The following is a 24,610-nucleotide window of genomic DNA, read 5'->3' on the forward strand; positions in this document are numbered from 1 at the left end:
GAGTGAGATGCCCGATGAGTGATGGTGAGGGGCTGGGGCCCCAGGGAGCCAGCAGCCCGGGGCTTGGCTTGGGAGCAAAGCCGACGGATTCCCTGGAGGCTCACATCGCCTCCTCTTCTTGTTGGCACAGGGCTCTGACAGCTGTAGGCGCGTTATAGATACTGCCTATAAGACTCTCCAGTGAAACCTCTTTACTCCTGCCCTTAAAGAGGTAAGAGTTATCGAAGTGCTTCGAAATCTTCAGCAGTGGGACTCTGGAAGGACCAAGGGATTAAGGAGGCTGATTTTCCATCAGAGGGGTCACTTATGGGCTGCTGAGAAATTGTGGAGGGAAGGCAAGCCCCTTGGACACAGGTGAGCAGAGAGCAGGAAAGCCCCAAACCTGGGAAGGAGGGGTCCGCCCAGGTCCTCTGCCCTGCAGGCCTGGGCATAGGAACTGTCCCCAGTCCACGCCTAGTCTAATGCCTACTGCACCAGGCACAGTGTCTGCTCCTGGCTGTAGGGCATGAGAATACAGTGGCCTTACATTATTTATTCACTCAATACCATTCATTAAGGGCTCAGTGCGTATGTATCTGGGATTGCACAGTTGCAGAGATGAATAAGGCATGGCCCTCGCCCTCAGGAGGCAGCTGTCTAGGGGAGAAAAGATGGACAAATGGGCATAATAAATAATAGAAAGTCAGAAGTGGTTACTGTCTGAGGACAAGTACAGAGAAGTTCCTGTGAGTGTACTAAGAAGGGGGAATTGATGTGGGATGCGGAATCTGGGGAGTTTCAAAGGAAGGAGGGATTGCTCTGGGCTTTTAAGGTACAAGCTAGATGAGGAAACTCACCTGGAAATGGAAAGGTAAATACCCTTCCAAGGCAGTGCGTGGAAATCCAAGGAGAGCACTGGCCTGGGGAGTCAGGGGAGACTTCTTGGAAGAGGTGGTCTGAGGTGGGTCTTGTAGGGAGAGGGGGAATAAGAGGCAGGGCCAGTGTCCGCAGAGGCATAGAGGAGGGAACATAACCTGTCAGCCCAGGTCCTAGCTCAGAGGCACTGTCCCTAGGGGGATGGAAGGTGTGCCGCAGGTAGAAAGGTGTGGAGGGCCTGATGCCATCCTGGAGGCTCGATTGGGACCAACCCTTCAGACCACGGGGAGGCTTAAGGGGTCTGAGCGGGTCAGTGATCACACATCCTCCCCTGGGTGGTCATGGCCAGGACCACTAGGGGTGAGTAAGAAAGCACCCCAGTGGGCAGCCCCAGCCTGCCAGCCCTGGGGGAGGCGTCCTCTCCAGAGTAGAGACAGGCGTGGGCCCAGAACATGGAGGGACGCTTGGGTGGAGGTGGGCAGAGTCAGCAGGCCGCCCTTCCCTTGGCACGAGCCTTAGAACTCAGAGACGTCCCAGCAGAGGGTAAAGCACTTGGCTCGCGGGGAGAAAGGCCAAGGGAAATGTGAGGGCTCGTGGCTCCCTGGGCGGGAAGGAGTCATGAGTCCATGTGGGTTTGAAGAGTCATTGCAGAGTCCCCATGGCTGGCAAGGGGGCAGACCCTGGTCCCTAAACACGTCTCCCCGTCTCAGCCTGGCCTTTGCTGCAGAGGCAGATCACCCCCGGCCCCGATCAGCCTCACTGTGGCTGCAGGGGTGGAGGATGTGCCAGATGACGTGGCTCCTCCTTAGGCAGCGGCTGGGGACTCAGCATCCTGGCCCAGCCCGACAGCCAGGCCTGGAGCTGAAGGTTAGGGGCAGCGGTCACACATTCAGTCCTGTGCCAGCTGCTCTCCTTCACCCCCGGGCCCTGCAGGTGAGCGCTGGACAGCAGGGACGCTGCTCCGTAATGCCTGCTGCGGACATGCTCCTCAGGTGTCCCTAGAAGGCCTGAGCCTCATCCTTGCTGCCCCAGCCCTGGAGTCTGGCTCCGGTGGTCATCCTAATAATTCTGATGCCAGTATGCTTGATGCCAGCCAACCACCCAGCTGAGGCTGTTCCCAGCCAGAAATTAATTAGTGTCTAAAACCTAAAACCTAATGAAAAAGTGGTGCCCAGAATGGCACGGGGGCTGGCAAGGGAGGGAGGGCGGGACTGTGGATCTTAGTGAGTTGGTGAGCACCTGCCAGGTACCTCTGAAGGCAGAGTCCTGAGTGCTGAGCACCGAGGGGACCTCATGTGCCTCTTAGTGTATCATTCCCACATTCTCTCTTCCCTGCCATCCCCCTCTCCCCACCCCCGGCCATGATCCCTCTGTCTCAAAGTATGTCTGGTGACGCTCTGTGAGTTCACTGTGTGGTGTCACGTGGCTGGCTGGCGTCCTGCATGTGAGGGTTTATATTAATTAGCACATTGTCTTTGTCAGCTTGGGCTGTCATAATAAAATACCACAGGCTGGGTGGCTTCAACAAGGGGCATCTATTTCTCAAGTTCTGGAGGCTAAAAGTCTGCTGTCAATGTGCTGCAGGGTCAGTTCCTGGTGACAGCCTGCTTCCTGCCTTGGGGGTGGAAGAAAGTGGGAGGGAACCTTCTCTGTTGTCTCTTCTAAGGATGCCAATCCCAAGCGATCAGAGCCCAACACTTACAACCTCATTTAACCTTACTTACCTCTTAAAGGTCCTATCTCTCTAAACGCACACATTAGAGCTTTGACAAAGGAATTTGGGGGAACATAATTCAGTCCATAGCACACACCAGTTTTTTTTTTAATTGAAGTATAGTTGGTTTACAATGTTGTGTTAATTTCTGGTGTACAGCGAAGTGATTCAGTTTTATATATATTTATTTCCATTATGGTTTATTACAAGATAGTGAGTATAGTTCACCGTGCTATACATGCAGTAGGACCTTGTAGTTTACCTATTTTATAGAAAGTCATTTGTATCTGCTAATCCCAAACTTCCAATTTATCCCTCCCCACTTTGGGAGGTGATTGAGTTTAGGAGAGGTCCTGAAGGTGAGACCCCAGTGCCCTTTTCAAAGTGACCAGAGAGCTTGATCTCCCTCTCTCTGCCGTGTGAGGACATCGGGAGAAGACAGCCATCTGCAAACCAGGAGGCAGGACCTCCCTGGAACCCAATTATGCTGGCACCGTGATCTCCTACTCCCCAGCCTCCAGAACCGTGAGAAATAAATACCACCCACTCTATGGAGTTTTCTTTTTTTTTTTTTCTTTTTGTGGTACGCGGGCCTCTCACTGTTGTGGCCTCTCCCGTTGCGGAGCACAGGCTCCGGACACACAGGCTCAGCGGCCATGGCTCAAGGACCCAGCCGCTCCGCGGCATGTGGGATCTTCCCGGACCGGGGCACAAACCCGCGTCCCCTGCATTGGCAGGCGGACTCTGAACCACTGCGCCACCAGGGAAGCCCCTATGGTGTTTTCTTATAGCAGTGTGAGCTGCCTAAGACACACCTACCTAGCCTACGCCCTTCTCAGCAGCAAACCCCTGGGAATATGAATTTCATTAGAAGGAATATGACCTGTGGTTAAGAATGCAGGGTCCATATGAAACTGACCTGGGATCCCCTCCCTCCTCTACACTCACCAGCCCTGTGAACGAGGGCGGGCCACTTGACCTCTGTGACCTCTGTTTTCTCACTCCAAGTGAGGATGACACAGATAACACCCTTATCTCACAGAGTTGTTGCAGACAGTGAGACTAGGTAAGTCCGCTAGGACTTACCCTGCCGTTGTCGCTGGATAAATGTGTACCTATTAACATGAGGCTAGTATCCCATGGACCCGGTGCCTCTCTCCTGTGACTCATGCAGGACGGCACTGCCAACTCCTGACACTTTCGATGTCTCTTTTCTATGCTCCAGGGCTGGGTTAATGGTTTCTATTATATTTTTAACAGTGAAACATTTCTTTTCTCCACAACATGTCTTTTGGAGAACTCCGATATCTAAAACTGATGGATGTGGAGTTGTGCTGGTTGAAATTGGTGGGGGGCTAGAGACCTCCCTTCAGCCTTCCCCTCTGCTTCTTGAAGGAACCCAGGGGCCCTCCAAGGAACACCGTTTGAGAATCGCTCCTCTGGGCTGCCCCACTTCCCTTCTATTCCCAAAGTCTTCCTTTCCTGGGACAGCACAGTGTCATTGTTCACATTTCTGCTTCCTAAGTAATAATCTCATTCTGGTCTTGCTTCCCTAAGGTGACCTGGGTAGGAATTTTAGGTGTCTCTGGGCTCTTCAGTCATACATTTACCGGTCCTTTGTCCATTCCCTCAGGGGGCTAATCCTATCAGGTGTGCATGGACTTTGCTACTTGACTCGCAGAAGCCTACTTTATCGCCTAGTTCTTGGGATGTACCTCTGTGGCCCCACGTATGGCCAACCCGTGTAAATGAAATCTAATTTCTATTGTTCAGTAAGGCTATGCCTATAAATAAATCCACAAATCAGAAAAAAAGTGCTTTGTCATATTCTGTGTCCTGGTTTTGGTTTGGAAAATGGGTCACAGGAGATACGGGAACCTTATACAGAAAAGATGGCATAGAAACTGGGTCTCTGTCCATACCAGCCACAGAGATTCAAGGGCCACGTGTCAGTGAAATCTATTCGGTCTGATTCTCTGTGTTGCTCTTCTGCGGCTTCAAGCTCTGCAAGATAAGCTTGATCTTTATTTTTGTAGCAGCTTTATTGAGATATAATTCATATAACACACAATTCACCCGTTTAAAGTAGACAATTCAGCATTTTTTAGTATATTCACAGAGTTGTGCAGCCATCTCCGTGATCAATTTTAGGACATTTTTGTCATCCCCCCAAAACACTATGTGCATTAGTGGTCACTCTCCATTTCTCCCCAGCTTCCTCACCACCACCACTGCCACTGGGCAACAGCTAATCTACTTTCTGTCTCTATTTGCCTATTCCGGACATTTCATATAAATGCTGTCTTTCAACACATGACCTTTTGTGTCTGGCTTCTTCCACTGAGCATAACGTTTTCAAGGTTCATCCATGTTGTGGCATACATCAGTACTTTATTCCGTTTTGTTTCTGAGTAATATTCCATTGTATAGATATACATTTTTGTTCATCCACTCATCAGTAGATGGACATTTGGGTTTTCCCACTTTTTGGCTATTATGAATAATGCTGCTTGGAACATTTGTATACAAGTTTTTTTTTATTATTTAGACAGAGTAACTTTATTTTTAGGACATTTTATTTTTAGTTTTTTAATTTGAAGTATAGTTGATTTACAATATAGTGTTAGTTCCAAGCATACAGCATAGCGATTCTGTTATATATATATATATATATATATATATATATTCTTTTTCAGATTCTTTTCCCTTATAGGTTATTACAAACTAATGAGTATAGTTCTCTGCGCTATACAGGAGCTCCTTGTTGGTTATCTATTTTATATATAGCAGCGTGTATATGTTAATCCCAACCTCCTAATTTATCCCTTCACCCACACTCCTGTGTACAAGTTTTTGTGCAGAGATTTTCAATTGTGTAACTTCCTCTACCAAGAGAATGAATGATACCAATGGCTAGATTTACTGAGTGTTTGCTGTGCACCAGATACTGCGCTGAGCGCTTCACACGCATTACCCATGTCATCTTCACTGGAACCCAAAGAAGAGGCTCTCTCCCCATTTTACAAGTGAGGAGACAGAGGCCCCATAGCTAAGACGGGGCGGGGCTGGGATTTGAACTCAGGTTAACACGCATCCTTAATACTGCTTCCAGAGGTTGGGCAGCATTGGTACCACACCACTCCAACCATTCACACTGATTGTCACACTGATTAAATTGTGATGATGTGCCACGTATATACATTGTCTTACTGAATTCTCACACCAGCCCCATGAGGTTGTCTTACTCTTCCCCATGTTCAGTGAGGACAGAAGTTCATAGAAACTATGTAGCTCACTAGGTGACATGTGTCATCGGTGGACAACAGGCATTCAGCAGGGCCCTGTAGCGGCTCCTGATACCACAGGTCTCCCTCTCAAACCTGGGCTTCTTCAACCCTAGATCACCTCAAGGAGAGTTTCTCATATGCCCAGAATACCATTTTCAAAGGACTGCTGCCATCTCCCTCCCTTTGCACACGTGTGCCCATGTGTGCAGGTAAACCTAGGTTCAAGGGTATCGCGATGCCTGAGCCTGGGGACCTCTTCCAGGGAGGGCCCCTGGTGGCCTGCCGTGGCATTACAGTGTCCCTGAGGTGACTAGCCACACTAGAGTTCACCGCCACACCTGGCTACAGACCTAGACCCTTAGCATGCAGGGAACTTGCTTTGGGGACAGTTCTGAGGATGGCAGGGTGGAGGTGGAAGGCGGCACGGGGGTGAGACTGGAGTAGGAGGACGCGTAACGGTAGAGGGTACCAACTGTGTCCATGTGGTTGCCTGCCCACAGCTGCTATCCTGGATGACCCCATGGAGTGCAGCAGAGGGGAGCGGCTGTCCATCACCCTGGCCAAGAACCGCATCAACCGTGCTCCCGAGAGGCTGGGCAAGGCCAAGGTCGAAGTGGACATCTTTGAGCTTCTCAGAGACAGCGAGTACGAGACTGCAGAAACCAGTACGTAGCATGGGCAGGGCTGCCCTCTGCTTCCCTTGCTGGCAGAGGAGGGGCTGGTCCTGTGAGCCGCACCCATTGCCGGGCCTGTGATGTAGATATTCCCAAGAGAGGAAGAGAAACATGCACCAGGAAGCCCTATAGGGCTTAGTCTAGACAAGATCCCAGGTTTTGTGGCAAATCATGTGTGGAGTAGAATTAAGACAGGGAATTCATTCATTCCTTCATTTACCCACTCATTCATTCCTTCATATATTGATTCATTCATCTCCTGGACATTCTGAACACAGATCCCTGAATGAAACCTTATATGGGATTAAGAAAGGAGAGATTCAGCCACAGCCCCAGGGAAGCGTAGTCATTGCACATCTGTTTCCTGTCTTGCTTTCTTTTGCTGAGGGCAGTGTTGTGGGAAGAAGCTGAGACTTGGGCTGGACATCAGCCACTCACTCTGTGGGTAACCTTGGACAAGTCAGTGATTCTGTTTAACCTCAGTTTCTTCATCTGTAAAATGGGAACACTAAGGTCTACTTAGCGAATCTTGCAAGTCATTGTGAGATTTAAATGACTTGCAATATAGGAAAATCCTCTGTGAGTTGTAGTGCTTTACATTCATGCTCAGTTGGTCACTGCAGTCACACCTACGGAGCCCCTCCATGTGCTGGGCACTGCTTTTAATTCTCCCAACAGCCAGAGAGTTAAGTGTTATTATTCCCACTTTACCAAAGAAACTGAGGCTCAAAGACATTGGATAACTTGCCCAACCCCAGAGCTAGTCAATGGCTGAGCAACTCCTGGACCGTGAACTTGCATCATGACCCTGCACATCTAGTGTCCCATCCACTCCACCTCCCCTGCACTTCTCTGGTGTGTGGCTGGTATTACGTTGATGACTTTACAGGATGAGCTTCCAGGTTAGCGGGGTGGTGGCTTGTAGCTAAGCTGGAAATGAACAACTCCAGCTCAGAGGGAAGGAGGGGGAGACCCTCAGCCCAGAGAGATGATGGCCTCCATTCCCTAAGGCTCTGGAGTCCCATCTCCTCCCTTTCTAGCCCATTTCAACCTTTAATGACACTCAATGGCAAAACCAAACCAAACTAAAGAACAACTCACTCAAATATACATGTCAGACATCTGGTCGTCTGCATGTGGGTCCAGCGATGCTGTCGTCTGGGTTATTAATATTGCAAGAGAAGAAACACATTTACACTGGCTTAAGTACAATTGGTAGGATATTGTATGGATCCAAAGAGAGCAGCACGGGAGGAAGGCAGTGGCTCTCTGTCTGTCCCACAGCGTCTTTAGTGCTCTTGTTGTGTTGGATCCATGCTCTTCCCTCTCTGCTACTTTGGTTTCCCTGGTTTCTTCATCATGTCCCGTAATGGCCATCCAGGCCCAGCTGACAATTTGTTTATCCATTCAGGAAACTTTTATAGAGCATTGGCTCTATTGCAGGCCTGACTCAGGATATCATGCATGGGGAACAATGCAGAAACCAAGATAGACACAGTCCCTGCCCTCAGGTGGCTTACAGTCTCTCTTCAGTGCGCAGCTTCCCTCAGTGCCTCTTGGTTTGGAGACAAGGTAGAGGATCTGATTGGTCCTGTCCCACAAGCCACAGGCATTGACCAGATGACCTAAGAGCTACCCTTGGGGAGAAAGTCCACTGATTGGTCCTGTCTCACAAGCCACAGGCACTGACCAGATGACCTAAGAGCTACCCTTGGGGAGAAAGTCCACTCCGAAAGACTGAGGGTGGATTTCTATCACACAAAACAGGGTTGTTGAGGCCAGCAGGATCTATGGACACAGATTCCTTCAGAAGAAGGCACGGTGGAAACGGTACCTGGAATTGTCATTCATTTATTCACTTGGTCAGTCAATAAATATTTAGTGAGTGCCTGCTGTACTCTATCCTAGGCAATGGGGATTCAGCAGGGCACAGGTAGAAATTCTAGTTGTCACAGAGGTTCAATTCTAGTCCAACAAAAGGAAGATTCCGATTTCTCAGGATCTTCAAAATGAAAGCAGAAATACCAGCAATGACTTCTCATGAATCTCCTGGTCCTGTCTGTATTGTAGTGTTTCTTTTTTGTCCATGCGGGCAGGTCGCAGACAGGGGTCCGGATGGCTAAATAGTTCTGTAGCCTATTCTTTGAAAAACCAGCTTCCCCTTCTTCTTCTTTGGTTCCTCAGGGTTTCCTTCGCAGAACAGAAAGCATGGATTGCCCACTGAGGATGGGGGTCATTAGCAGATGTAAATTTCTTCTCCCAATGACCCAGGCTTAGTGGAGTCAATACATCTAAAATATTAAGCTGGATGAATCAGGGGAAGAAAGGAGACTGATGTCTTTATTCCAAATCACAGAGCTTTGGAGCATCTTTCTAAGGCCCCTCTTTTAGGCACCAAGTACTTTACCAACACGTGGCCCTCGGTCCAGCTTTTACATCTCGCTGTGTTTGAGGCGTGATTAGCATTTGTTAGAAAAGAGGGCTTTTGGATCCTTCTACCCCAAAGGCTTTTCATCTAAAGCCTGAGCTGCTCTCCCACAGTGGATTTTAAACACCACCCAGATAGTTCATAGAAAGCTTCCAGCCCCGCTTGCTCTTTCCCTCCCACAATAAGGGGGAGAGTGGGTGGTGGGTTACCGCGTTTAGCTGAAGCGGGATGGGGCGGGACTGGGGGGGGGTCAGTGGCGGGATGGGGGAAGGAGGTTAAAAGGAGGCAGGATCCCCAGATGAAGGAGGAACAACATCTCTGCGATCCCTACGTTGGGGAGACTGTGGTGTAAAGAGTAGGAACATGGATTTTAGGATCAGACCGACCAGGTTTCAATCCTGGCTCTGCTGTTTACTAGCTGTGTGACAGTGGACAGGCTGCTTAAACATTTCGTGCCTCCGTTTCCTCGTTTGTAAAATGAGGTGATGGTAATAACACCTCCTAGGGTCATTCGGAGCAGGACACGAGACAGTGCAGGTGAGTTCCTTAGCACCGTGCACGTACCAGGTAGTTAGGAAGTGGCAGCTATGGATTTCGTTGTTGGCTTTATTCTCTCCCCACCACCGCCTCCCCACCTTGGGGCTGGCTTCCTCCCCCTCTTACCATCATGTCTCTCTCCCTGTCCCAGAGTTCAGCCATCCCTACCTGGCAGCACCGTCTACCTCCCGGACTCCTCTCACACCGCCTGTCTTAATGTCAGGTGCCTCGTGGGGCCTCGATCATAACTGGATATTCCCCTCTCTTCCCCGTTTTCTGGGTTGATGCATCCGACAGCACCGAGCCTTTGTGTGCCTCCCAGAGCCAGCTACTGCTCCACCTCATGGTGGCTGTGTCTTCCCTGGGCTGGTGGCCTGGGGTTGATTTGCATTGTTAATGTAAAACTACTTGAGTGGCTCTGGGACCCTGACGAATGCCCCCAACCTCACACCTGTCACCCGGTGCCCCGAGACTCCACTTCAAGGGGATAAAAGAGATCCTAGTGATGACATCCTTGGTTGCGTGAAGCAGAGGCTCTGATCTAAATGGAGGTGGTAGCAATCCTACAGGGTACTCTTGTGCCCGCTCTCGGCAATAGGGCAATAGGTGAGCTTCAAAAACTCTGCACAAATAATGAGTCACATTTGGGACGGGCGTGTCATTCAAGGGAAACAATGGCAATTTCAGAATCAAAGAGGATGAAGTGTAAAACTAAAGATGCTGGAGTTCAGCCATCTCATTTGATAGTTGAAAGCGAGGCTGGGAGATGGAAGGTATCACACGGGGTGTTAATAGCAACCTGGACACTGGAAAGATACAAGCAGCAAACCACCCCGCTTTTATCTGGTTCACATGGATTTTCATATAGTGGGTTTATTTAAAGTGAGGGTCACCCGTAAAGCTTCCTCAGACCCACGTCTAATCCCCTCTACCTCTTTGCCTGGTCACCATCATTGCCTCAGGCTTCTTGATGTTTGACTTCCCAGCTCCCTCTGCGCAGCCCACAGATCTGAAATAAGAGGGCTGGACAAGACCTATCAGGTCACCTCCCCGCATGGCCGTCCCTTCCCTCCTGGCTCAAGTATCTTATCTCCATCTCTGCCTTTCTCGTGCAGCAGGCTCCCACAGCATCACCCTCCTCTGTTCCTATAGATCCCTGTGTCTCCTACAGCGAACGTATTAGAGCGAAACTAAGTGCCACCCCCTCCCTTATCACCCAGACACCCTGAGGCACCATCCCTGCTGCTGCCAGAGCCAGTCTGAAGTTTAATTTACTGCAGAGCTAGAAGCAGGAGCCTCCCCGTCAGCCCCTCACCTCTGCCCTGGCTTGTCTCTATGAGGGCAAGCGTGCTATCCGCTGTCCACACTGTTTCCCCTGGAAACCCAGAGGCTCACTGGTTCTCGGGCCCCGTGAGGCCCCAGTGCCTGGGAATGGGCACAGAGAGTGAGGTTCCAGCCGCCCCTCCTGCACAGGATCCCGAGCTTCTCGAAGGCTCTGTGGGCACGACCTCCGCTGATTCAGGGCTGCTTCTAGTGAGTAAAGGCTAACATCCCTCCATCACCTCAATAGAATGACTCCAAGTCAGCATGAGGGAAAATGGTGAGAAGCCAGAGGAGAAAGTCATCGGAATGGTGATGAGTCATTCAACACGCATTCCCCGCCTCCCTTTCCCACCTCACGTATGCATAACAGGGACGCAGAAATGCATTGAATTACAGTGGTTAGAAATGGCCTGGCCCAACCTCCTCATTTTACAGATGGGGAAACTGAGGCTCGCAGTCTTTCCCAGGAGGCGGCTAAGACCACACATCTGAAAAGTGACATAAATCTCAGTAGCTCTGCTGTGGGCTTGCCAGGGAGTGGCTCAGACAAGGACAGAATGAGGTCAGAAATAGGTCATAGGTGTAGCTAGGCGGTCAGGTAAGGCCGCTGGGCCAGAGCTTGGAATGTTTGACAGGTGAGGGCATCCACGCAGAAGCCTTAATAGCATGCTTGAGGAAGGAAAGAAACCGGAATACCTTGGGGCACAATGACAGCTGGGTGTGGCTAAAACAGGGAGCGTCTGCCCGGGGAGGGGGGCGGGGTGAAGGCCAGGACTGGAGAGCTGTGTAGAATAGCGGTCAGGATCCTAATCGCCAGCACTGTGGGCTTATCTCCTGTGCCTCAAACTCCTCATCTGTAAAATGGGAACAATAAGAGTTCTCACTTCATGAGGTTGCTGAAAGATTACGTGAGATGATGCGCTTAGAAAACTTAGAGCGGTGCCAGGAGTCAGGTGAACTCGTGATAAATTTCACCTATTAGTATGATTTAGTAGTAGAACTAGTGTTGTAACTCCTCGCTCTCTGGATCATCGTAGGGATCCAGGGTGGTATTGTGTCTGCCAGCCCGGTGCCTGCATGTGTAAACTCCCCGTACACGGTGTTGCTGCTTCCTTGGTGGTCTGGGACCAGGCTGAGGGCTTTGAATGATACGCCGTTGGTGAGAGGAGCCAATGGTGGGTTTGTTTTCCTTCCAGTTTTATTGAGACGCAACCGGCATACAGCACTGTGTAAGTTCAAGGTGTACAGCATAATATTTGACTTACATATATCGTGAAATTATTATCACAGTAAGCTTAGTGACCATCCATCACCTCCTATAGATACAAAATCAAAGAAACAGAAAAAATGTTTTCCTTGTGATGAGAACTCTTAGGATTTACTTTCTCGGCAACGTTCATGTAGAACATACAGCTGTGTTAATTACACTCATCACGCTGTGCGTTACATCCCGAGCCCTTTTATAATGGAAGTTTGTACCTTTTGACTGCTTCCTCCAATTCCCCCTCCCCGCACCCTCTGCCTCTGGTAACCATGAATCTGATCTTTCCTGTGAGTTGGTTTGTTTGTGTTTGAAGAATAATTGACCTACAGCGCTGTTGCTTACTGGTGTGTAACATAGTGATTTGATATTTCTATGTATTACAAAGTGATCACCACGATAAGTCTAGTTACCATCTGTCACCGTACAAAGAAATAATACATTATCATTGACTATATTCCCCACACTGTTCATTTCATCCCTGTGACAGCCAGTGGCAGTTTTGAGTTCTCCGATATGCTGGGGCACGCTCACCAGGGAGGTCCCCATTGTGGGGCGTGACAGTGCACAGACCTGGCACTGCACCCTCACAGCACCCCTCTCGGCTCTTGAGGCCAGCAAGGCCAGTCCATTCAGCCCCCGGTCCATTCACAGAACTGAGAGTGGACCCTGCTCCCGAGGCTCTGGCACAAGGAGGGGTTAGTTCTTGGTGCTGATGGGGACGGTTGTTTGCCTCACTCAGGATAGCATGACCAGGCACACAGAGAGACCTGGGCTTCGGCACCCTGAAGTGTCTCTTTTTTTTTTTTTATTGCGGTACGCGGGCCTCTCACGTTGCGGAGCACAGGCTCCGGACGCGCAGGCTCAGTGGCCATGGCTCACGGGCCCAGCCGCTCCAGCCGCTCCGCGGCATGTGGTATCTTCCCGGAACGGGGCACGAACCCGCGTCCCCTGCATCGGCAGGCGGACTCTCAACCACTGCGCCACCAGGGAAGCCCGCCCTGAAGTGTCTTTATGTGAAGGACTCTGAGCTCTCCCGGCCTCTGCTCCACATCGATATCAGCTACCGGTGGCCCCGATTGTTTACCACAGGGGCTCCGGGAGCGCCACGCTGTAAATAAAGAAGCCCCAGTTTCCTCGTCCCCACCCCGGAAGCTGCCCCTTCCCTGGAGGGCCTGCCACCAGTGAGCCTGTGAGTGACTGCTCTGCACCATCTTCAGCACAGCCAGACCCTTCCCCTCCCTGTGAAGACTCAGAGAAGGTGAAGTTCCCATAAGCACCTCCTGTCCAGACCAGGAGTCTAAGGAGACTTCAAATCCAGGCCAGAGCTGGTATCTCCAGGGGAAGAAGTTTCCCCTTCTTACAACATCCCATCATGGTGTTTTATTCCTGCAGCTGCTCTGTCAGTTGCCTTCCAACTCCTCTGCTGGCTGGGAAACTTGGTTGCCGTGGCAACATCACTCATCTCTCCCTGCTCCCTGGGAGGCAGAAGTAGAGTGCACCTCCCTCACCTCCACCCCTCAAACTGCTCAGAGGTCCTCACGAGACAGCCGGGCCCTGCATAAACAGGGTCCAGGAAGTTTCAGAACTGGGGTTCTTTATAACCGATTTTCATTTCTACTGAAACGATGCCTGCACCCTTCATAGGGAATGAAAGAACACTTCCCAGATCCCAGGAAATCCCCAGGCCATGGCTGCTGGGAAGATGATAATTCACTTTCATTGCACTCATTTTGAATCTTTTCAATTCAGTTGAACAAACATCTGTTGACTAATTCCTTTTTGCCAGGACTGAATAAATGTGACCCCTGCCTTCAAGGAGTTTCCAGTCCAGTGGGAAATGGGAGATGGACACTCACAACAGCAGGCACAGGTCCACGAACCCTTGAGGCCAGATGTGTTTAGATTTCAGAACTTGCCGGATACTGGAAAGGTCATGTGGTGCTTATAGCATACATTAAGTAGCATCTCAGATGGGGCTTGGGGCTGAACCCCACACTCAAAATTAAATGCATGCTTACATTCAGATATTCATATATTATAAATAGCTTCACATCTATCTATTTAGATCAGATTTTGCCACCAAATGAGTTTGATGAAACCATTCAGTTTCAGAGCCTTTTGGATTTTGGAATTGGGAATAAGGGATTGTGACCTTCTGTAAGAATTTCTTTTTAGGAGAAGCTTCTCCTTACTGAGACCCAGCATAATGAGCTAGCTTGGGGCAGAAGCTGGCCAGGAATTCAGAGAACAGGGATGCTGACCTGCCCAGCATGAAGCTGACTCAGAGCCACGGTGTGATGTGAATATTGGGAGGGAATGGCACCTTCTCACCTATGGGCAAGAACTGAGTGGGGCACTGGAGGATCAGTAGGAGTTTTCCAGGCGGAAGGGCAAGAGAGGGCCTAGACCATGGTAGTCTGTGGGTGCTAATGGACTCCTTCTCAGAAAAAAGTTTTTAAATGAATAAAATTACATAGATAGGATGACCAGGGAAACCAGTTATATGGAAATGCAGTTAAAATGTTTTAATAGTGATATATTAATGTATTTTAACTGTATTTCCATGTAATTGGTTTCCCTGGTCATCCTATCTATGTAATTTTATTCATTTAAAAACTTTTTTTAAACATCCTATCTATTAATGTATTAAATAGCTAAACGTTACGACTAGTGTAATTTCAAAGTAATTATGAATGTGAATGATATTTCAAGACATCTGCAGCACTGTAATGTGATATGAAAACACTCACGATGTCTATCAATGACAAAGTCACAGCAACTGTTAATATACTGTGGTTTATTGCCTATATTCCAAGTTGAAGGAAATGCTGAATTTCTGTTAGGGGTTAAGAGAAAATAATGCCATTTTTCTTCCCCCAGAATGTTCACAGACCACTGACTTCTGCCCACAGATCTCAGGCAGAAGGTTAAGAGCCCTGGTCTAGTCAGAGAGAACAACTTGGGAATAGGTTCAGGTAGGAAAATCTGGCGTGTGTTCCAAGTGAGCTGGCGGGAAGTGGGAGGAGATGTGCAGTGATTGGGAGCTGACCCTGGAGTGAGGGGTCGGGAGTTTGAATCCTGACTCTGCCCTTTAACTTTTCTGTTTTCTTGTCTGTAAGATGAGGGTGACCGTAACAGTGTCTATCACATCAGGTTGTTTCCAGAATTAAGTAAGTCAATTCACATAAAGTTCTTAGAATGGGCCATAAGTGGCACTTAATAAATGTGGGCTTTTATAACCTCTTCTTCCAGTCACTCCGCAGTGCATAACAATTTTCTGTATTTGCTTAGTTGTAGCCTTCATGTAGATATACATATAATTTTATATCCTGCTTCTTGCTCTTAGTATTATTACATAAATATTTTTAAGATTATTATAAACTGTTCATAAGCATTTTAAATGCCTAAGTAATATTCCACTTGGCTATATGACCCACACTTTAGATAACTATTGCCTTATGATTGGACATTTAGCTTACTTCCAATTTTCTATGAAAAGAGTTGAGTGGGCTTCAGTGTGGTTCAACAGCTATTTATCGAGCACGTTAACTCTGAGTCCAGCCCTGTGCTAGGCGTGGAGGACACAGAGATAAATAAGACAAGCTTTCTGCCCTGCAGGAGCACACAGACCTACGTTTAGGATTATAATTGGCCTCGCTTTGGAGAACAGATTGGAAAATGAAGAATCCTGGAGACGGAGAAAGCCCTTAGGAGGCAGGTAGCAGAAGGGGCTGACGGATCTGTGACAGTGGGAGTGGGAAGGAAAGGATAGTGGGGGGTGAGCAGGTCAAATGGTCAGAACCTGGCCCCTGATTGGTATAGCGAGTGAGTAGATGCAGTAAGGAAAGGTAAGGAAGAGGCAAGGGCGACCACGGTTTGAACTTGGAGCTAAGGGGGGTAAAGTGAAGTGGTTAAGAGCTTGGGCTTTGATGCCAGATGGATCTCCAAATTCAAGCCCAGCTCTACCATATATGACCTGTGTGACCTTGAACAAGGCACTTAAATTTTCTAAGCCTCAGTTTCACCATCTGTAAAGTGGGGATAATAATGAGTCTTCCTGACAGTGTGGAGATCAAATCAGATTATGTATGAAAAGTATATAACAGACATGCTGTATTGGGAATAATAATAATGAGTCCTGTAGCACGTCAGTACCACTCTAAATGCCCTGTATGTATGAACTCACTTTAATTCTCACGACATCCCTGCGGGAGAGGTGCTGTTAGCATCCCAGTCCTATAGATGAGAAAGCAGTCTCAGAGAGTTTGGGTAACTTGCTCAAGGTCTCACAGCTAGTAAGTGACCCAGTCAAGACTCACACTCAGATAGACTTGCATCAGAGTTCGTGCTCTTAAGGACTGTGCTTTCTGCCTTTCTGCCTCTCTCTCTGGAAGAGACACCAGAAGGAAGTCCCTGTGGCAACGCCCAGCAGGTAGGTGGAACGCGTTTTGTAACCCAGGACATGGGTCAGGCTGTAGGATCACCTGGGCAGAGATGAGATGTGGAGTCCACAGGCAAGGTCGAGATTGCCCAGGGAGAGTGAGGCATGGACAAAATCTGAATTTAGTGGAGAGGAGAAGGAAGAGGAGTTGGCTAAGGAAGTGAGAAAAACCAATCAGAGAAGCGGCTGAGAATCAGGACCGGATAGTGTCATGAAATTCAAAAGAACAATGCAAATGCTACAAAAAGAGAGATAAGAACTGCTAAGAGACACTGGTGACCTTGGGGAAGCAGGTGCAGCAGAACAAGATGGGGTGTGGTCTGGGGCTGAAAAGAGATGGGCGAAGTGGCTGCAAGGAGTAGGGCAGACAGAATAGGTAGTGGGACGAACACTGGGTGGGGTCCGCAGACTTGAATTCCAACGCTGGCTCAGACCCTTATTAGGTGTGTGACTTTACGGGGAGTCACTTAACACCCCTAGGATGCTGTTGCCTTATAGGTAAAATCAGGAGCTAAGCTCCACCCCTGAGGCTGCTGTAGGAATAGGAATTTGATGGCCAATGAATTTACAGCCCCTAGCAGCCCCTAGCTACTTCTGTTCAAGCCACAGAAGTAGCTTGAACTTTGAAGAGTGTTCTTCAAAGGTAAAGCCTGTCCACAGTTACTCTGTTGCTGGGGATGGTTCTGACACTTGGTACTACTGAGTCCCCCTCAGGCACCCACTGCTGGCAACCTGTCAGTCAGCTGAGATCCACGATGTTAAAGGACCCCCGCCTGAGCCTCAGGCTGAAAGAAGACCCCACAGGTCTATCGTTTGTGTGATAAATTACAGATCTGTCATTTGTGTGATAAATTACAGCACCGGGATTTGAACCCTGGTGCTCTACCCCACCGCCTGTGCCCCATTAGAGCCATAACTTGGCTGTATGGGCCAGTGGTTAGGACTCTGCTTTAGGAGGAAGAGCACCAGGTTGCAGCTGTGGCTTTGCAGCTGGCTCGGTAAGGATGCCTGGACTGATTCCTTAACCTCACTGTACTGACCTGACACTTGATGTGAGTAGGAGGAAAATGTGTCCAGAGATGAGCTTTGAGGTTTGCAGAGAAGGACGTCTCATAGCGAGACTGGGAACCACAGAGTATAATCCGAGGGGCAGCTCTGTGGTTCTGATATCACCATGCGTGTGCTGAGAATTGTCCTACGTTCTCTCTCTGTCTGTTTTCTCCTTTGCTTCCCCCCTTCCTTTCTCAGTCTGTAACGTTTTTTAAAAGTAATTTTTATTGGAGTATAGTTGCTTTACAATGTTGTGTTAGTTTCTGCTGTGCAGCAAAGTGAATCAGCTATATGTATACATATATCCACTCTTCTTTAGATTTCCTTCCAGTTGAGGTCACCACAGAGCACTGAGCAGAGTTCCCTGTGCTATACAGTAGGTCCACATTAGTTATCTATTTTATACATAGTATCAATAGTGTATATGTGTCAATCCCAATCTCCCAATTCATCCCTCCCCCTCCTTCCCTCCTTGGTAACCGTAAGTTTGTTTTCTACCTCTGTGACTCTATTTCTGCTTTGCAAATAAGTTCATCTGTAGCCTTTTTCTAGATTCCACTTATAAGCGATATTATATGATATTTGTCTTTCTCTCTCTGGCTTACTTCACTCTGTATGACAATCTCTAGGTCCACCCATGTTGCTGCAAATGGCATTATTTCGTTCCTTTTTATGGCTGAGTAATATTCCATTGTATCTATGTACCACATCTTCTTTATCCATTCTTCTGTCGACGGACATTTAGGTTGCTACCATGTCCTGGCTATTGTAAAATCAAAACTGCAATGAGGTATCACCTCACACCGGTCAGAATGGCCATTATCAAAAAATCTACAAACAGGGCTTCCCTGGTGGCGCAGTGGTTGAGAGTCCGCCTGCCAATGCAGGGGACACGGGTTCGTGCCCCGGTCCGGGAAGATCCCACATACCGCGGAGTGGCTGGGCCCGTGAGCCATGGCCACTGAGCCTGTGTGTCCGGAGCCTGTGCTCCGCAGCGGGAGAGTCCACAACAGTGAGAGCCCCGTGTACTGCAAAAAAAAAAAAAAAAAAAAAAAAAATCTACAAACAATAAATGCTGGAGAGGGTGTGGAGAAAACGGAACCCTCCTATACTGTTGGTGGGAATGTAAATTTGTACAGCCACTGTGCAGAGCAGTATGGAGGTTCCTTAAAAATCTAAAAATAGAACTACCATACGACCCAGCAGTCCCACTCCTGGGCCTATATCTGGAGAAAACCATAATTCGAAAGGATGTAGCATTTTAAAATCTTACATTCTCTCCTCTTCTGACTGCGTGTCCCACCCATCTACTCATTCATTGGACAAACATGAACTGGGCGCTTAGAAAACATTGTGCTGGACACCAGGGAAATGCAAAGTGGGGATTTAGAGATAAATGCGTCTCAGCTCTGGCCTTTAACAGGCTAGAAATCTAGTGAGAGGAGAAACACATCTAAACAACAAACTGAAACAGACACATTTACAAGTGTCTTAGAACAGAGGGAAAATCCATGGGCCTCAGAGCCCCAGGGAGGATGGATTCTACTTAAAGGAGTTGCGGGAGGGTAAGGAGAAGGTGGCATTTGAGGTGCTTCTTGACAGGTGAGTGAGCGTCCGGGGTAGAGGAGGGAAGGGCGCCTTCCCCAGGGGGAGGTACAAGGTCACAGAGCGTGCTGGTTGGTCAGGAAGGCATGTGATGGGCTCAGGGAAGCAGGAGCACCAGGCTCCAGGCCAGGTGAAAGGAGGGTGGCATTGAAAGACGAGGGCCCTCTCGGCCACTCGCTCTCTCTCTTCCTTCTCCTCTCTCTCTCCTGTTCCCTTTGACTTTAGCTGAGCTTCTTTCTTCTCTCTGCCTGCCTCATCCTCACTATCCTTTTTCTCTCTGCTTGTCTACCTTTTTTCCTCTCTAGACTCTCTTTCTTTCTCTTTGCGGGGGCTAACAGGTTGCATGCTGGCTGGCCGTCCTGTGAGCTGGACCCACAGCCCCTGCAGCAGCCATACCCGGGCTCCCAGCACCCATCCTGCAGGCTAGGCAGAAAGGGGGTGGGGCGTGCAGGTTTCCACTGCGCGCCTCCGTCCTTCGGTGACAGCCCAGACAATTTATACACCCTGTTGGCCGAGGCCGTATGTTGTCATAACCTGGGTCATTTCCTCATTTAATACCATCCATAAACTCCAATAAAACTGTCCTGGAGCCCAGTAGTCCAGGGGAGGAGAGGCACTGGGTTTGGAAGAATAGGAGGGGGGACCAGGACGGGGACGGGGGTGGGCGGGAGGTGAGGGGCCAGCGGGGGGAAGATCGGAGGACTCGAGGCCGAAGCCCACGCCCCACCTGATGAGCGCCTTGTTTCCTTTCCTGCTCCCCACGTTTTGCCCCTGCCGCTGGCTGCAGTGTGTCAGATCCTTCCCAAGGGGGTGGTCGCTGTCCTGGGACCATCCTCCAGCCCGGCCTCCAGCTCCATCATCAGCAACATCTGTGGGGAGAAGGAGGTGAGTGCTGGGCAGGGTTGGGGGGCTCTCTGCAGGCTGGCAGCCTGTGCCCCAGGCCCAAAGAGATCATGGATTCTTAAGGGCTGGAAGAGTGAATCAAGTCTGGTTGGTGTCACTAATAACATCAATACAAATAAAAGAACTGGGCCCTTGTTGGTCACTTACTTTTTTCAGGTTGCTTGGATGGAGGGGACTCAGAGGAAGAGTTTCGTAAGATTTTCAAGCTGAGCCCCTCCGAGTCTTGGGGTCCTGTGACAGGGGAAGGGGGTGTCCCTTGAAGGCGGCAGGTAGAGGGAGAGGCTGGGGAGGGTGGTGGTCCAGGGGAGGCCAAGAGGGCAGAAGTCTGAGCTCCTCAGGAACAGCTGCGGAGTCTCTGTTTAGATATTGGGATTCTGGGGAAGAATGCCTTTGGGGCGAGGCCTTGCTACATTTTAGTGCTGAAATAAAGTTTGAAAACCTCTGTTTTGTAAGCTTTCTAGAAAAGAGATTTTACTTCGCTTTCTTCTTCATTCACCAATTCCAGGGTTTACTTCTCCAAAGTGTTGGGTCCATTCCCTCTAGCCCTCGTTCCCTGGGAGATAAAGATGGCCTGCTCCCTATTCCAGCAACTCTCTCCCTCCTTTTCCCCCAGAGGAAACAAATTGGAAACTTCAGAGATTCTATTGCCGGAATCTTTCCTAGTCCTTCTTGGAATCAATCAGTCCTTCCCGTTTCAGATACATTCCTGGGAGACAGTGGCAAGGTGACCCCATAGCCTCCCAAGGGCCTTCTAGCCAGGTCTTTTGGGAACAGATGGAGTTTGATGGTCAGGAGCTGTGGAGGGGCAGGGCGGAGGGACAGGACGGAAGGGCAAAATTGCCACCTGTCCTGGGAGCCTAGAGGCTCAGCCTTCCAGAAGTGTTAGCTTTGGGAGGGTCCAGTTCTTGCAATAGGATGGGGCACCTCCTTAGAGAGCTGCCCTCGCCGAGGTAGTGGAGCAATAGACAGGCCCCTGCTTAGCCCAGGCCCTCTGGAAGCCACTCCCTTGATGCTCCCACTTCTCTTATGATCGGAGGGCTTGGTCCCTGCGGCTTTGGGAAGAATACTGGTCTTCTTTGTTTTAGGAACGCACTCTAGGAATTGTTATCAGCACAGTAGAGTGCCCTGTGGTCCTAGCTCCAGTCCTGCAATGGGTCTTACTTACCACTGCCCTGTAGGCTGAATCCTTGAGCTTCAGGCCACGCGCAGGGTCTGTGTTGACAACTCCCCATCCTTCCTCCCAGATGTCCTGAAAGATGACTCCCGAGCCAGCCCAGGCCAAAAAAAAGAGCTTCTGTCCCACTGCAGTCCCTTCCAGCATCTCCCAGGCCTGGGCCCCTGCAAGTTAGACCTGATGCTTAATTTAAATCTTTCTTGCCAGGCTCCACATAACAGCTCAGATCTGTGGCAGGTTGTTATTTCCCGGTTGCTCTGATCTTCACCAAGTGAGGTTGCCAAGACTTCGGCTGCCCATTTCCTCTTTTCTGCTCTCTCCTTTTTGTTCCCCTCCTCCCTCTTCCCCAGCAAACTTTCCTCCCTGTCCCCTACAGTCATCCCCCCAGTCCCCACTCCAGAATGGCCTCCTCTTGGTGTTCAGCAGCTATTTTATCTCAGCGAACACATCCCTTAACCCTGCTTGGCATTTCAGGCCGGAGGTAGAGACCCTGATTTGCACCCATCTTCCCATCCCGCCGCCCCGGACCCTGTGCCGTTGACCAGCCAGGCAGGCTGTGCTGCCCAGGGAATGGCCAGATGGTTACCCCTCCTTTGTCTGGTCATGTTCCTTCCAGAGCAACCTTCCCTCTCCATTCAGATTTTGCACTTCTTCTACTATTTTATGAGGCTGAACTGCCTCGCACTGATTCCCTTCAGCTTCAGGGAAAAGAAATGGAGTTCTCACTGAGGAGTTCATTCTTTTAAATGCTGCTAAGATGTCTGCAGCCCCTGTGGCTGGCTGCTTCTGCCTTGCTGCCCTCCCCTCCATGCCGCTCACCTCTCCATCCCCCCACCCCTCCATGATGACTTCCGGGGATGCATTTGCACCTGCAGATCCGTCTTGGATTGATCTCTGTCCCAGAGAGAGACTCAGCAGGATTGGCCTGGCCATCCCTTCCGGGGCCCATCAGAGCAGCTGGCTGCCTCCCAGCAGCCTTCAAGATGCCAGGCTGTGCTGGAGACTTCGCACCAGCTCCCCTTCTTAGGGAGGCCCCTCAGCCCTCACCCCTTGCACATACAGACCTAAGAGCTTTTGCAGGAGCTTCAAGATTTGGGGAGAAAGGGGGAAGGGAATGAGAAAAGGCATTGCCTAAACACTTACCCCACATGTTAGGAACTGAACTAGCACGTCCTTCACGTACAGGGTCTCGTTTTGTTCTCCCAAAGCTCAAAAAGCACCTGTTGTTTCTCCATGTTAATGAAGCTTAGCCAGGTTAAGCAGTTTGCCCCAAATCACACAGCGAACCAAGATGCAAACCCAGGACTGTAGACTCTAAAACGCATTTTCCTGAGTCTTCGCTTTCCTGAGCCTTCTGCCTGCTTCATCTCTGGGATTGGTGGATCCAAGGGAATCTCTAAGGGTACTTTCTATGGGGGGGTAAGTTAGCTGCTGCTGGAACCCGGTAGGCTGGATGGCCACACGGAGAGGGCCTTGGGCAGAGATGCTCAGATGTGTAAGCCAGCCAGCCTGGCCACCCTGCCCCTGCCCAGCCTGGCCTCCATCTTACCCTTCTGTGACCTTTTTTCCTTTCAAGGTGCACTTGTTATTCATTTTAGACAGATTGTAAGCGTTGCAAAATAGGGGAAGAAAGACCCCTTAGGACACACCCCAGGTCAACATCGCTCTTTAATGTCGTTACTCACCAGTCTCTCTCCCCAGTTCTGTGCTTTTCGGTCTCTGCTAAAAAATATTGGTTGCCCTCTCTCTCTGGTTCAAGGGCTAATCCTAGTTGAATTCAGGAATTTTCTCCCGAGTTTCTGCTAAATCTTTACCCTCCCCTCATCCCAGTCTCAGAGGAGCTCTGGTCTCTGGCTGACTTCTTTCAGAAGCTTAAAAGGATAAGGTAGCAGAATCCTACAGAGACCGTGTCAATGTCATCCCAGACTCTGGGCCAGCCCAGGCAGGGAAAACTTCTGCAATCATGTCTGAATAACCCATGCTAGGAACCAACCAACTCACCATCAGGAAGTTCTTCTTGCTGTCCACCCTCAATCTTACTCACTTTCACATCAGTCCAAACCCATGCTCACAATAATCTGGCCCTCACACTGGGCACCCTAAGTGAGGATGAGGGTTGAGGTTTCAGCCCCATCTCTGATAGAGGCACAAGCAGCCTTTAGCTCTTCTGGCTCTGGGTACCAGGGTGACATAATAAAATCAAGGTGGATGGCAGCTTATTACGTTTTAACTTTCCTATTACCTGCCCAGTAGCCTAAGCTTCCGGTAGAGCAGCCATTCCAGCCTGTTAATATCTCTTTCCTGGAGAAGAGAGGCAGAAGGCAGGGGCAGTGCCTCCCTGAAATGTCAGGAATAGATGCAGAGGGAAGCTGACACTGTCCTAATGAAGCCATAGCAGGTATTTATTTACCGGGCTCCATCCGGAGGCCCTCTAGATGGTTTCCCAGCCTGCAGCGCTTCCCCCTCCTCACGTAAGTCTATGGAGGAACCCATCCCAGGCCTTTAGCCAGGATGGGAGCTGGTTTATTTATCTGTTGGCTAGGCTGGGCTGAGGGGGCCCCTCCCTTAGTCCCCAGGGCATCTCTGCTCTGATTCATTAACCACACATCAAATAGTATAAGGATTATGCCTTCAAGAGCCATCTGTCTGTCTGCCCAGCAGTGGGCAGTTCTTCTGAGAATAAAGACCTATTGTTTTGTCTTCTCAGGGCCACAGACCCCAGCTCCAAGGTCCACAGTACATTTATCCAGGTCCCCGGCTGAAGGGTTTCCCATTCTGGGTCTCACGCGTTGTCATGGATGCCACATCATCTTCCTCCTGTGGAGTGGGTGCCCCGAGTCTTGCAAATTCCATCTCTTGCCAGGCAAAGGTCTTTTACAAAAGAAGCCACCCTCTGCAGCTTTGTCTCACTCATCCCTCTTTTCTTTTTGTCTCGCTGGTTCCGGATCTTCCCTGCTGCCCACTTTTGCTCCTCCGCCCAGGTCCCTCATTTCAAAGTGGCCCCGGAGGAGTTTATCAAGTTCCAGTTCCAGAGATTCACAACCCTGAACCTCCACCCCAGCAGCACTGACATCAGCGTGGCTGTAGCTGGGATCCTGAACTTCTTCAATTGCACCACCGCCTGCCTCATCTGTGCCAAAGCAGAATGTAAGTTTCCCCAGGCTGGCTCCACCCGAGATGGTCAGATCTTGTTGATTTCAACCTGATTGAATTGCCCCCCGGCTGCAGATGATACGCCAAGAAGGGGCGGGCTCCTTCCGATCGTGGGAACGACAACCAAAGGGTTCGGGGGATTCCTAAGTGTCCTTGGCTGTTTTCCGTGTGTGTAGGTGAAAGAGAGAGAGCAGTCCAGGAA

At 49.7% G+C, this 24,610-nt stretch overlaps 1 protein-coding gene across 1 annotated transcript in view; it reads left to right on the top strand.

Annotated features, from left to right (window-relative positions):
• GRIK4 (glutamate ionotropic receptor kainate type subunit 4) overlaps positions 1-24,610 on the top strand; it is a 397,554-nt gene that overhangs the window by 219,660 nt on the left and 153,284 nt on the right. The window contains exons 4-6 of the mRNA XM_079928310.1: positions 6,357-6,521; positions 19,966-20,063; positions 24,237-24,402. Coding sequence (XP_079784436.1) covers positions 6,357-6,521; positions 19,966-20,063; positions 24,237-24,402 — 429 coding nt within the window. The remainder of the gene's footprint in view (positions 1-6,356; positions 6,522-19,965; positions 20,064-24,236; positions 24,403-24,610) is intronic.

Source organism: Stenella coeruleoalba, assembly GCF_951394435.1.
Source record: "Stenella coeruleoalba genome assembly, chromosome: 8".
In the NCBI taxonomy this organism is placed as follows: Eukaryota; Metazoa; Chordata; class Mammalia; order Artiodactyla; family Delphinidae; genus Stenella; species Stenella coeruleoalba.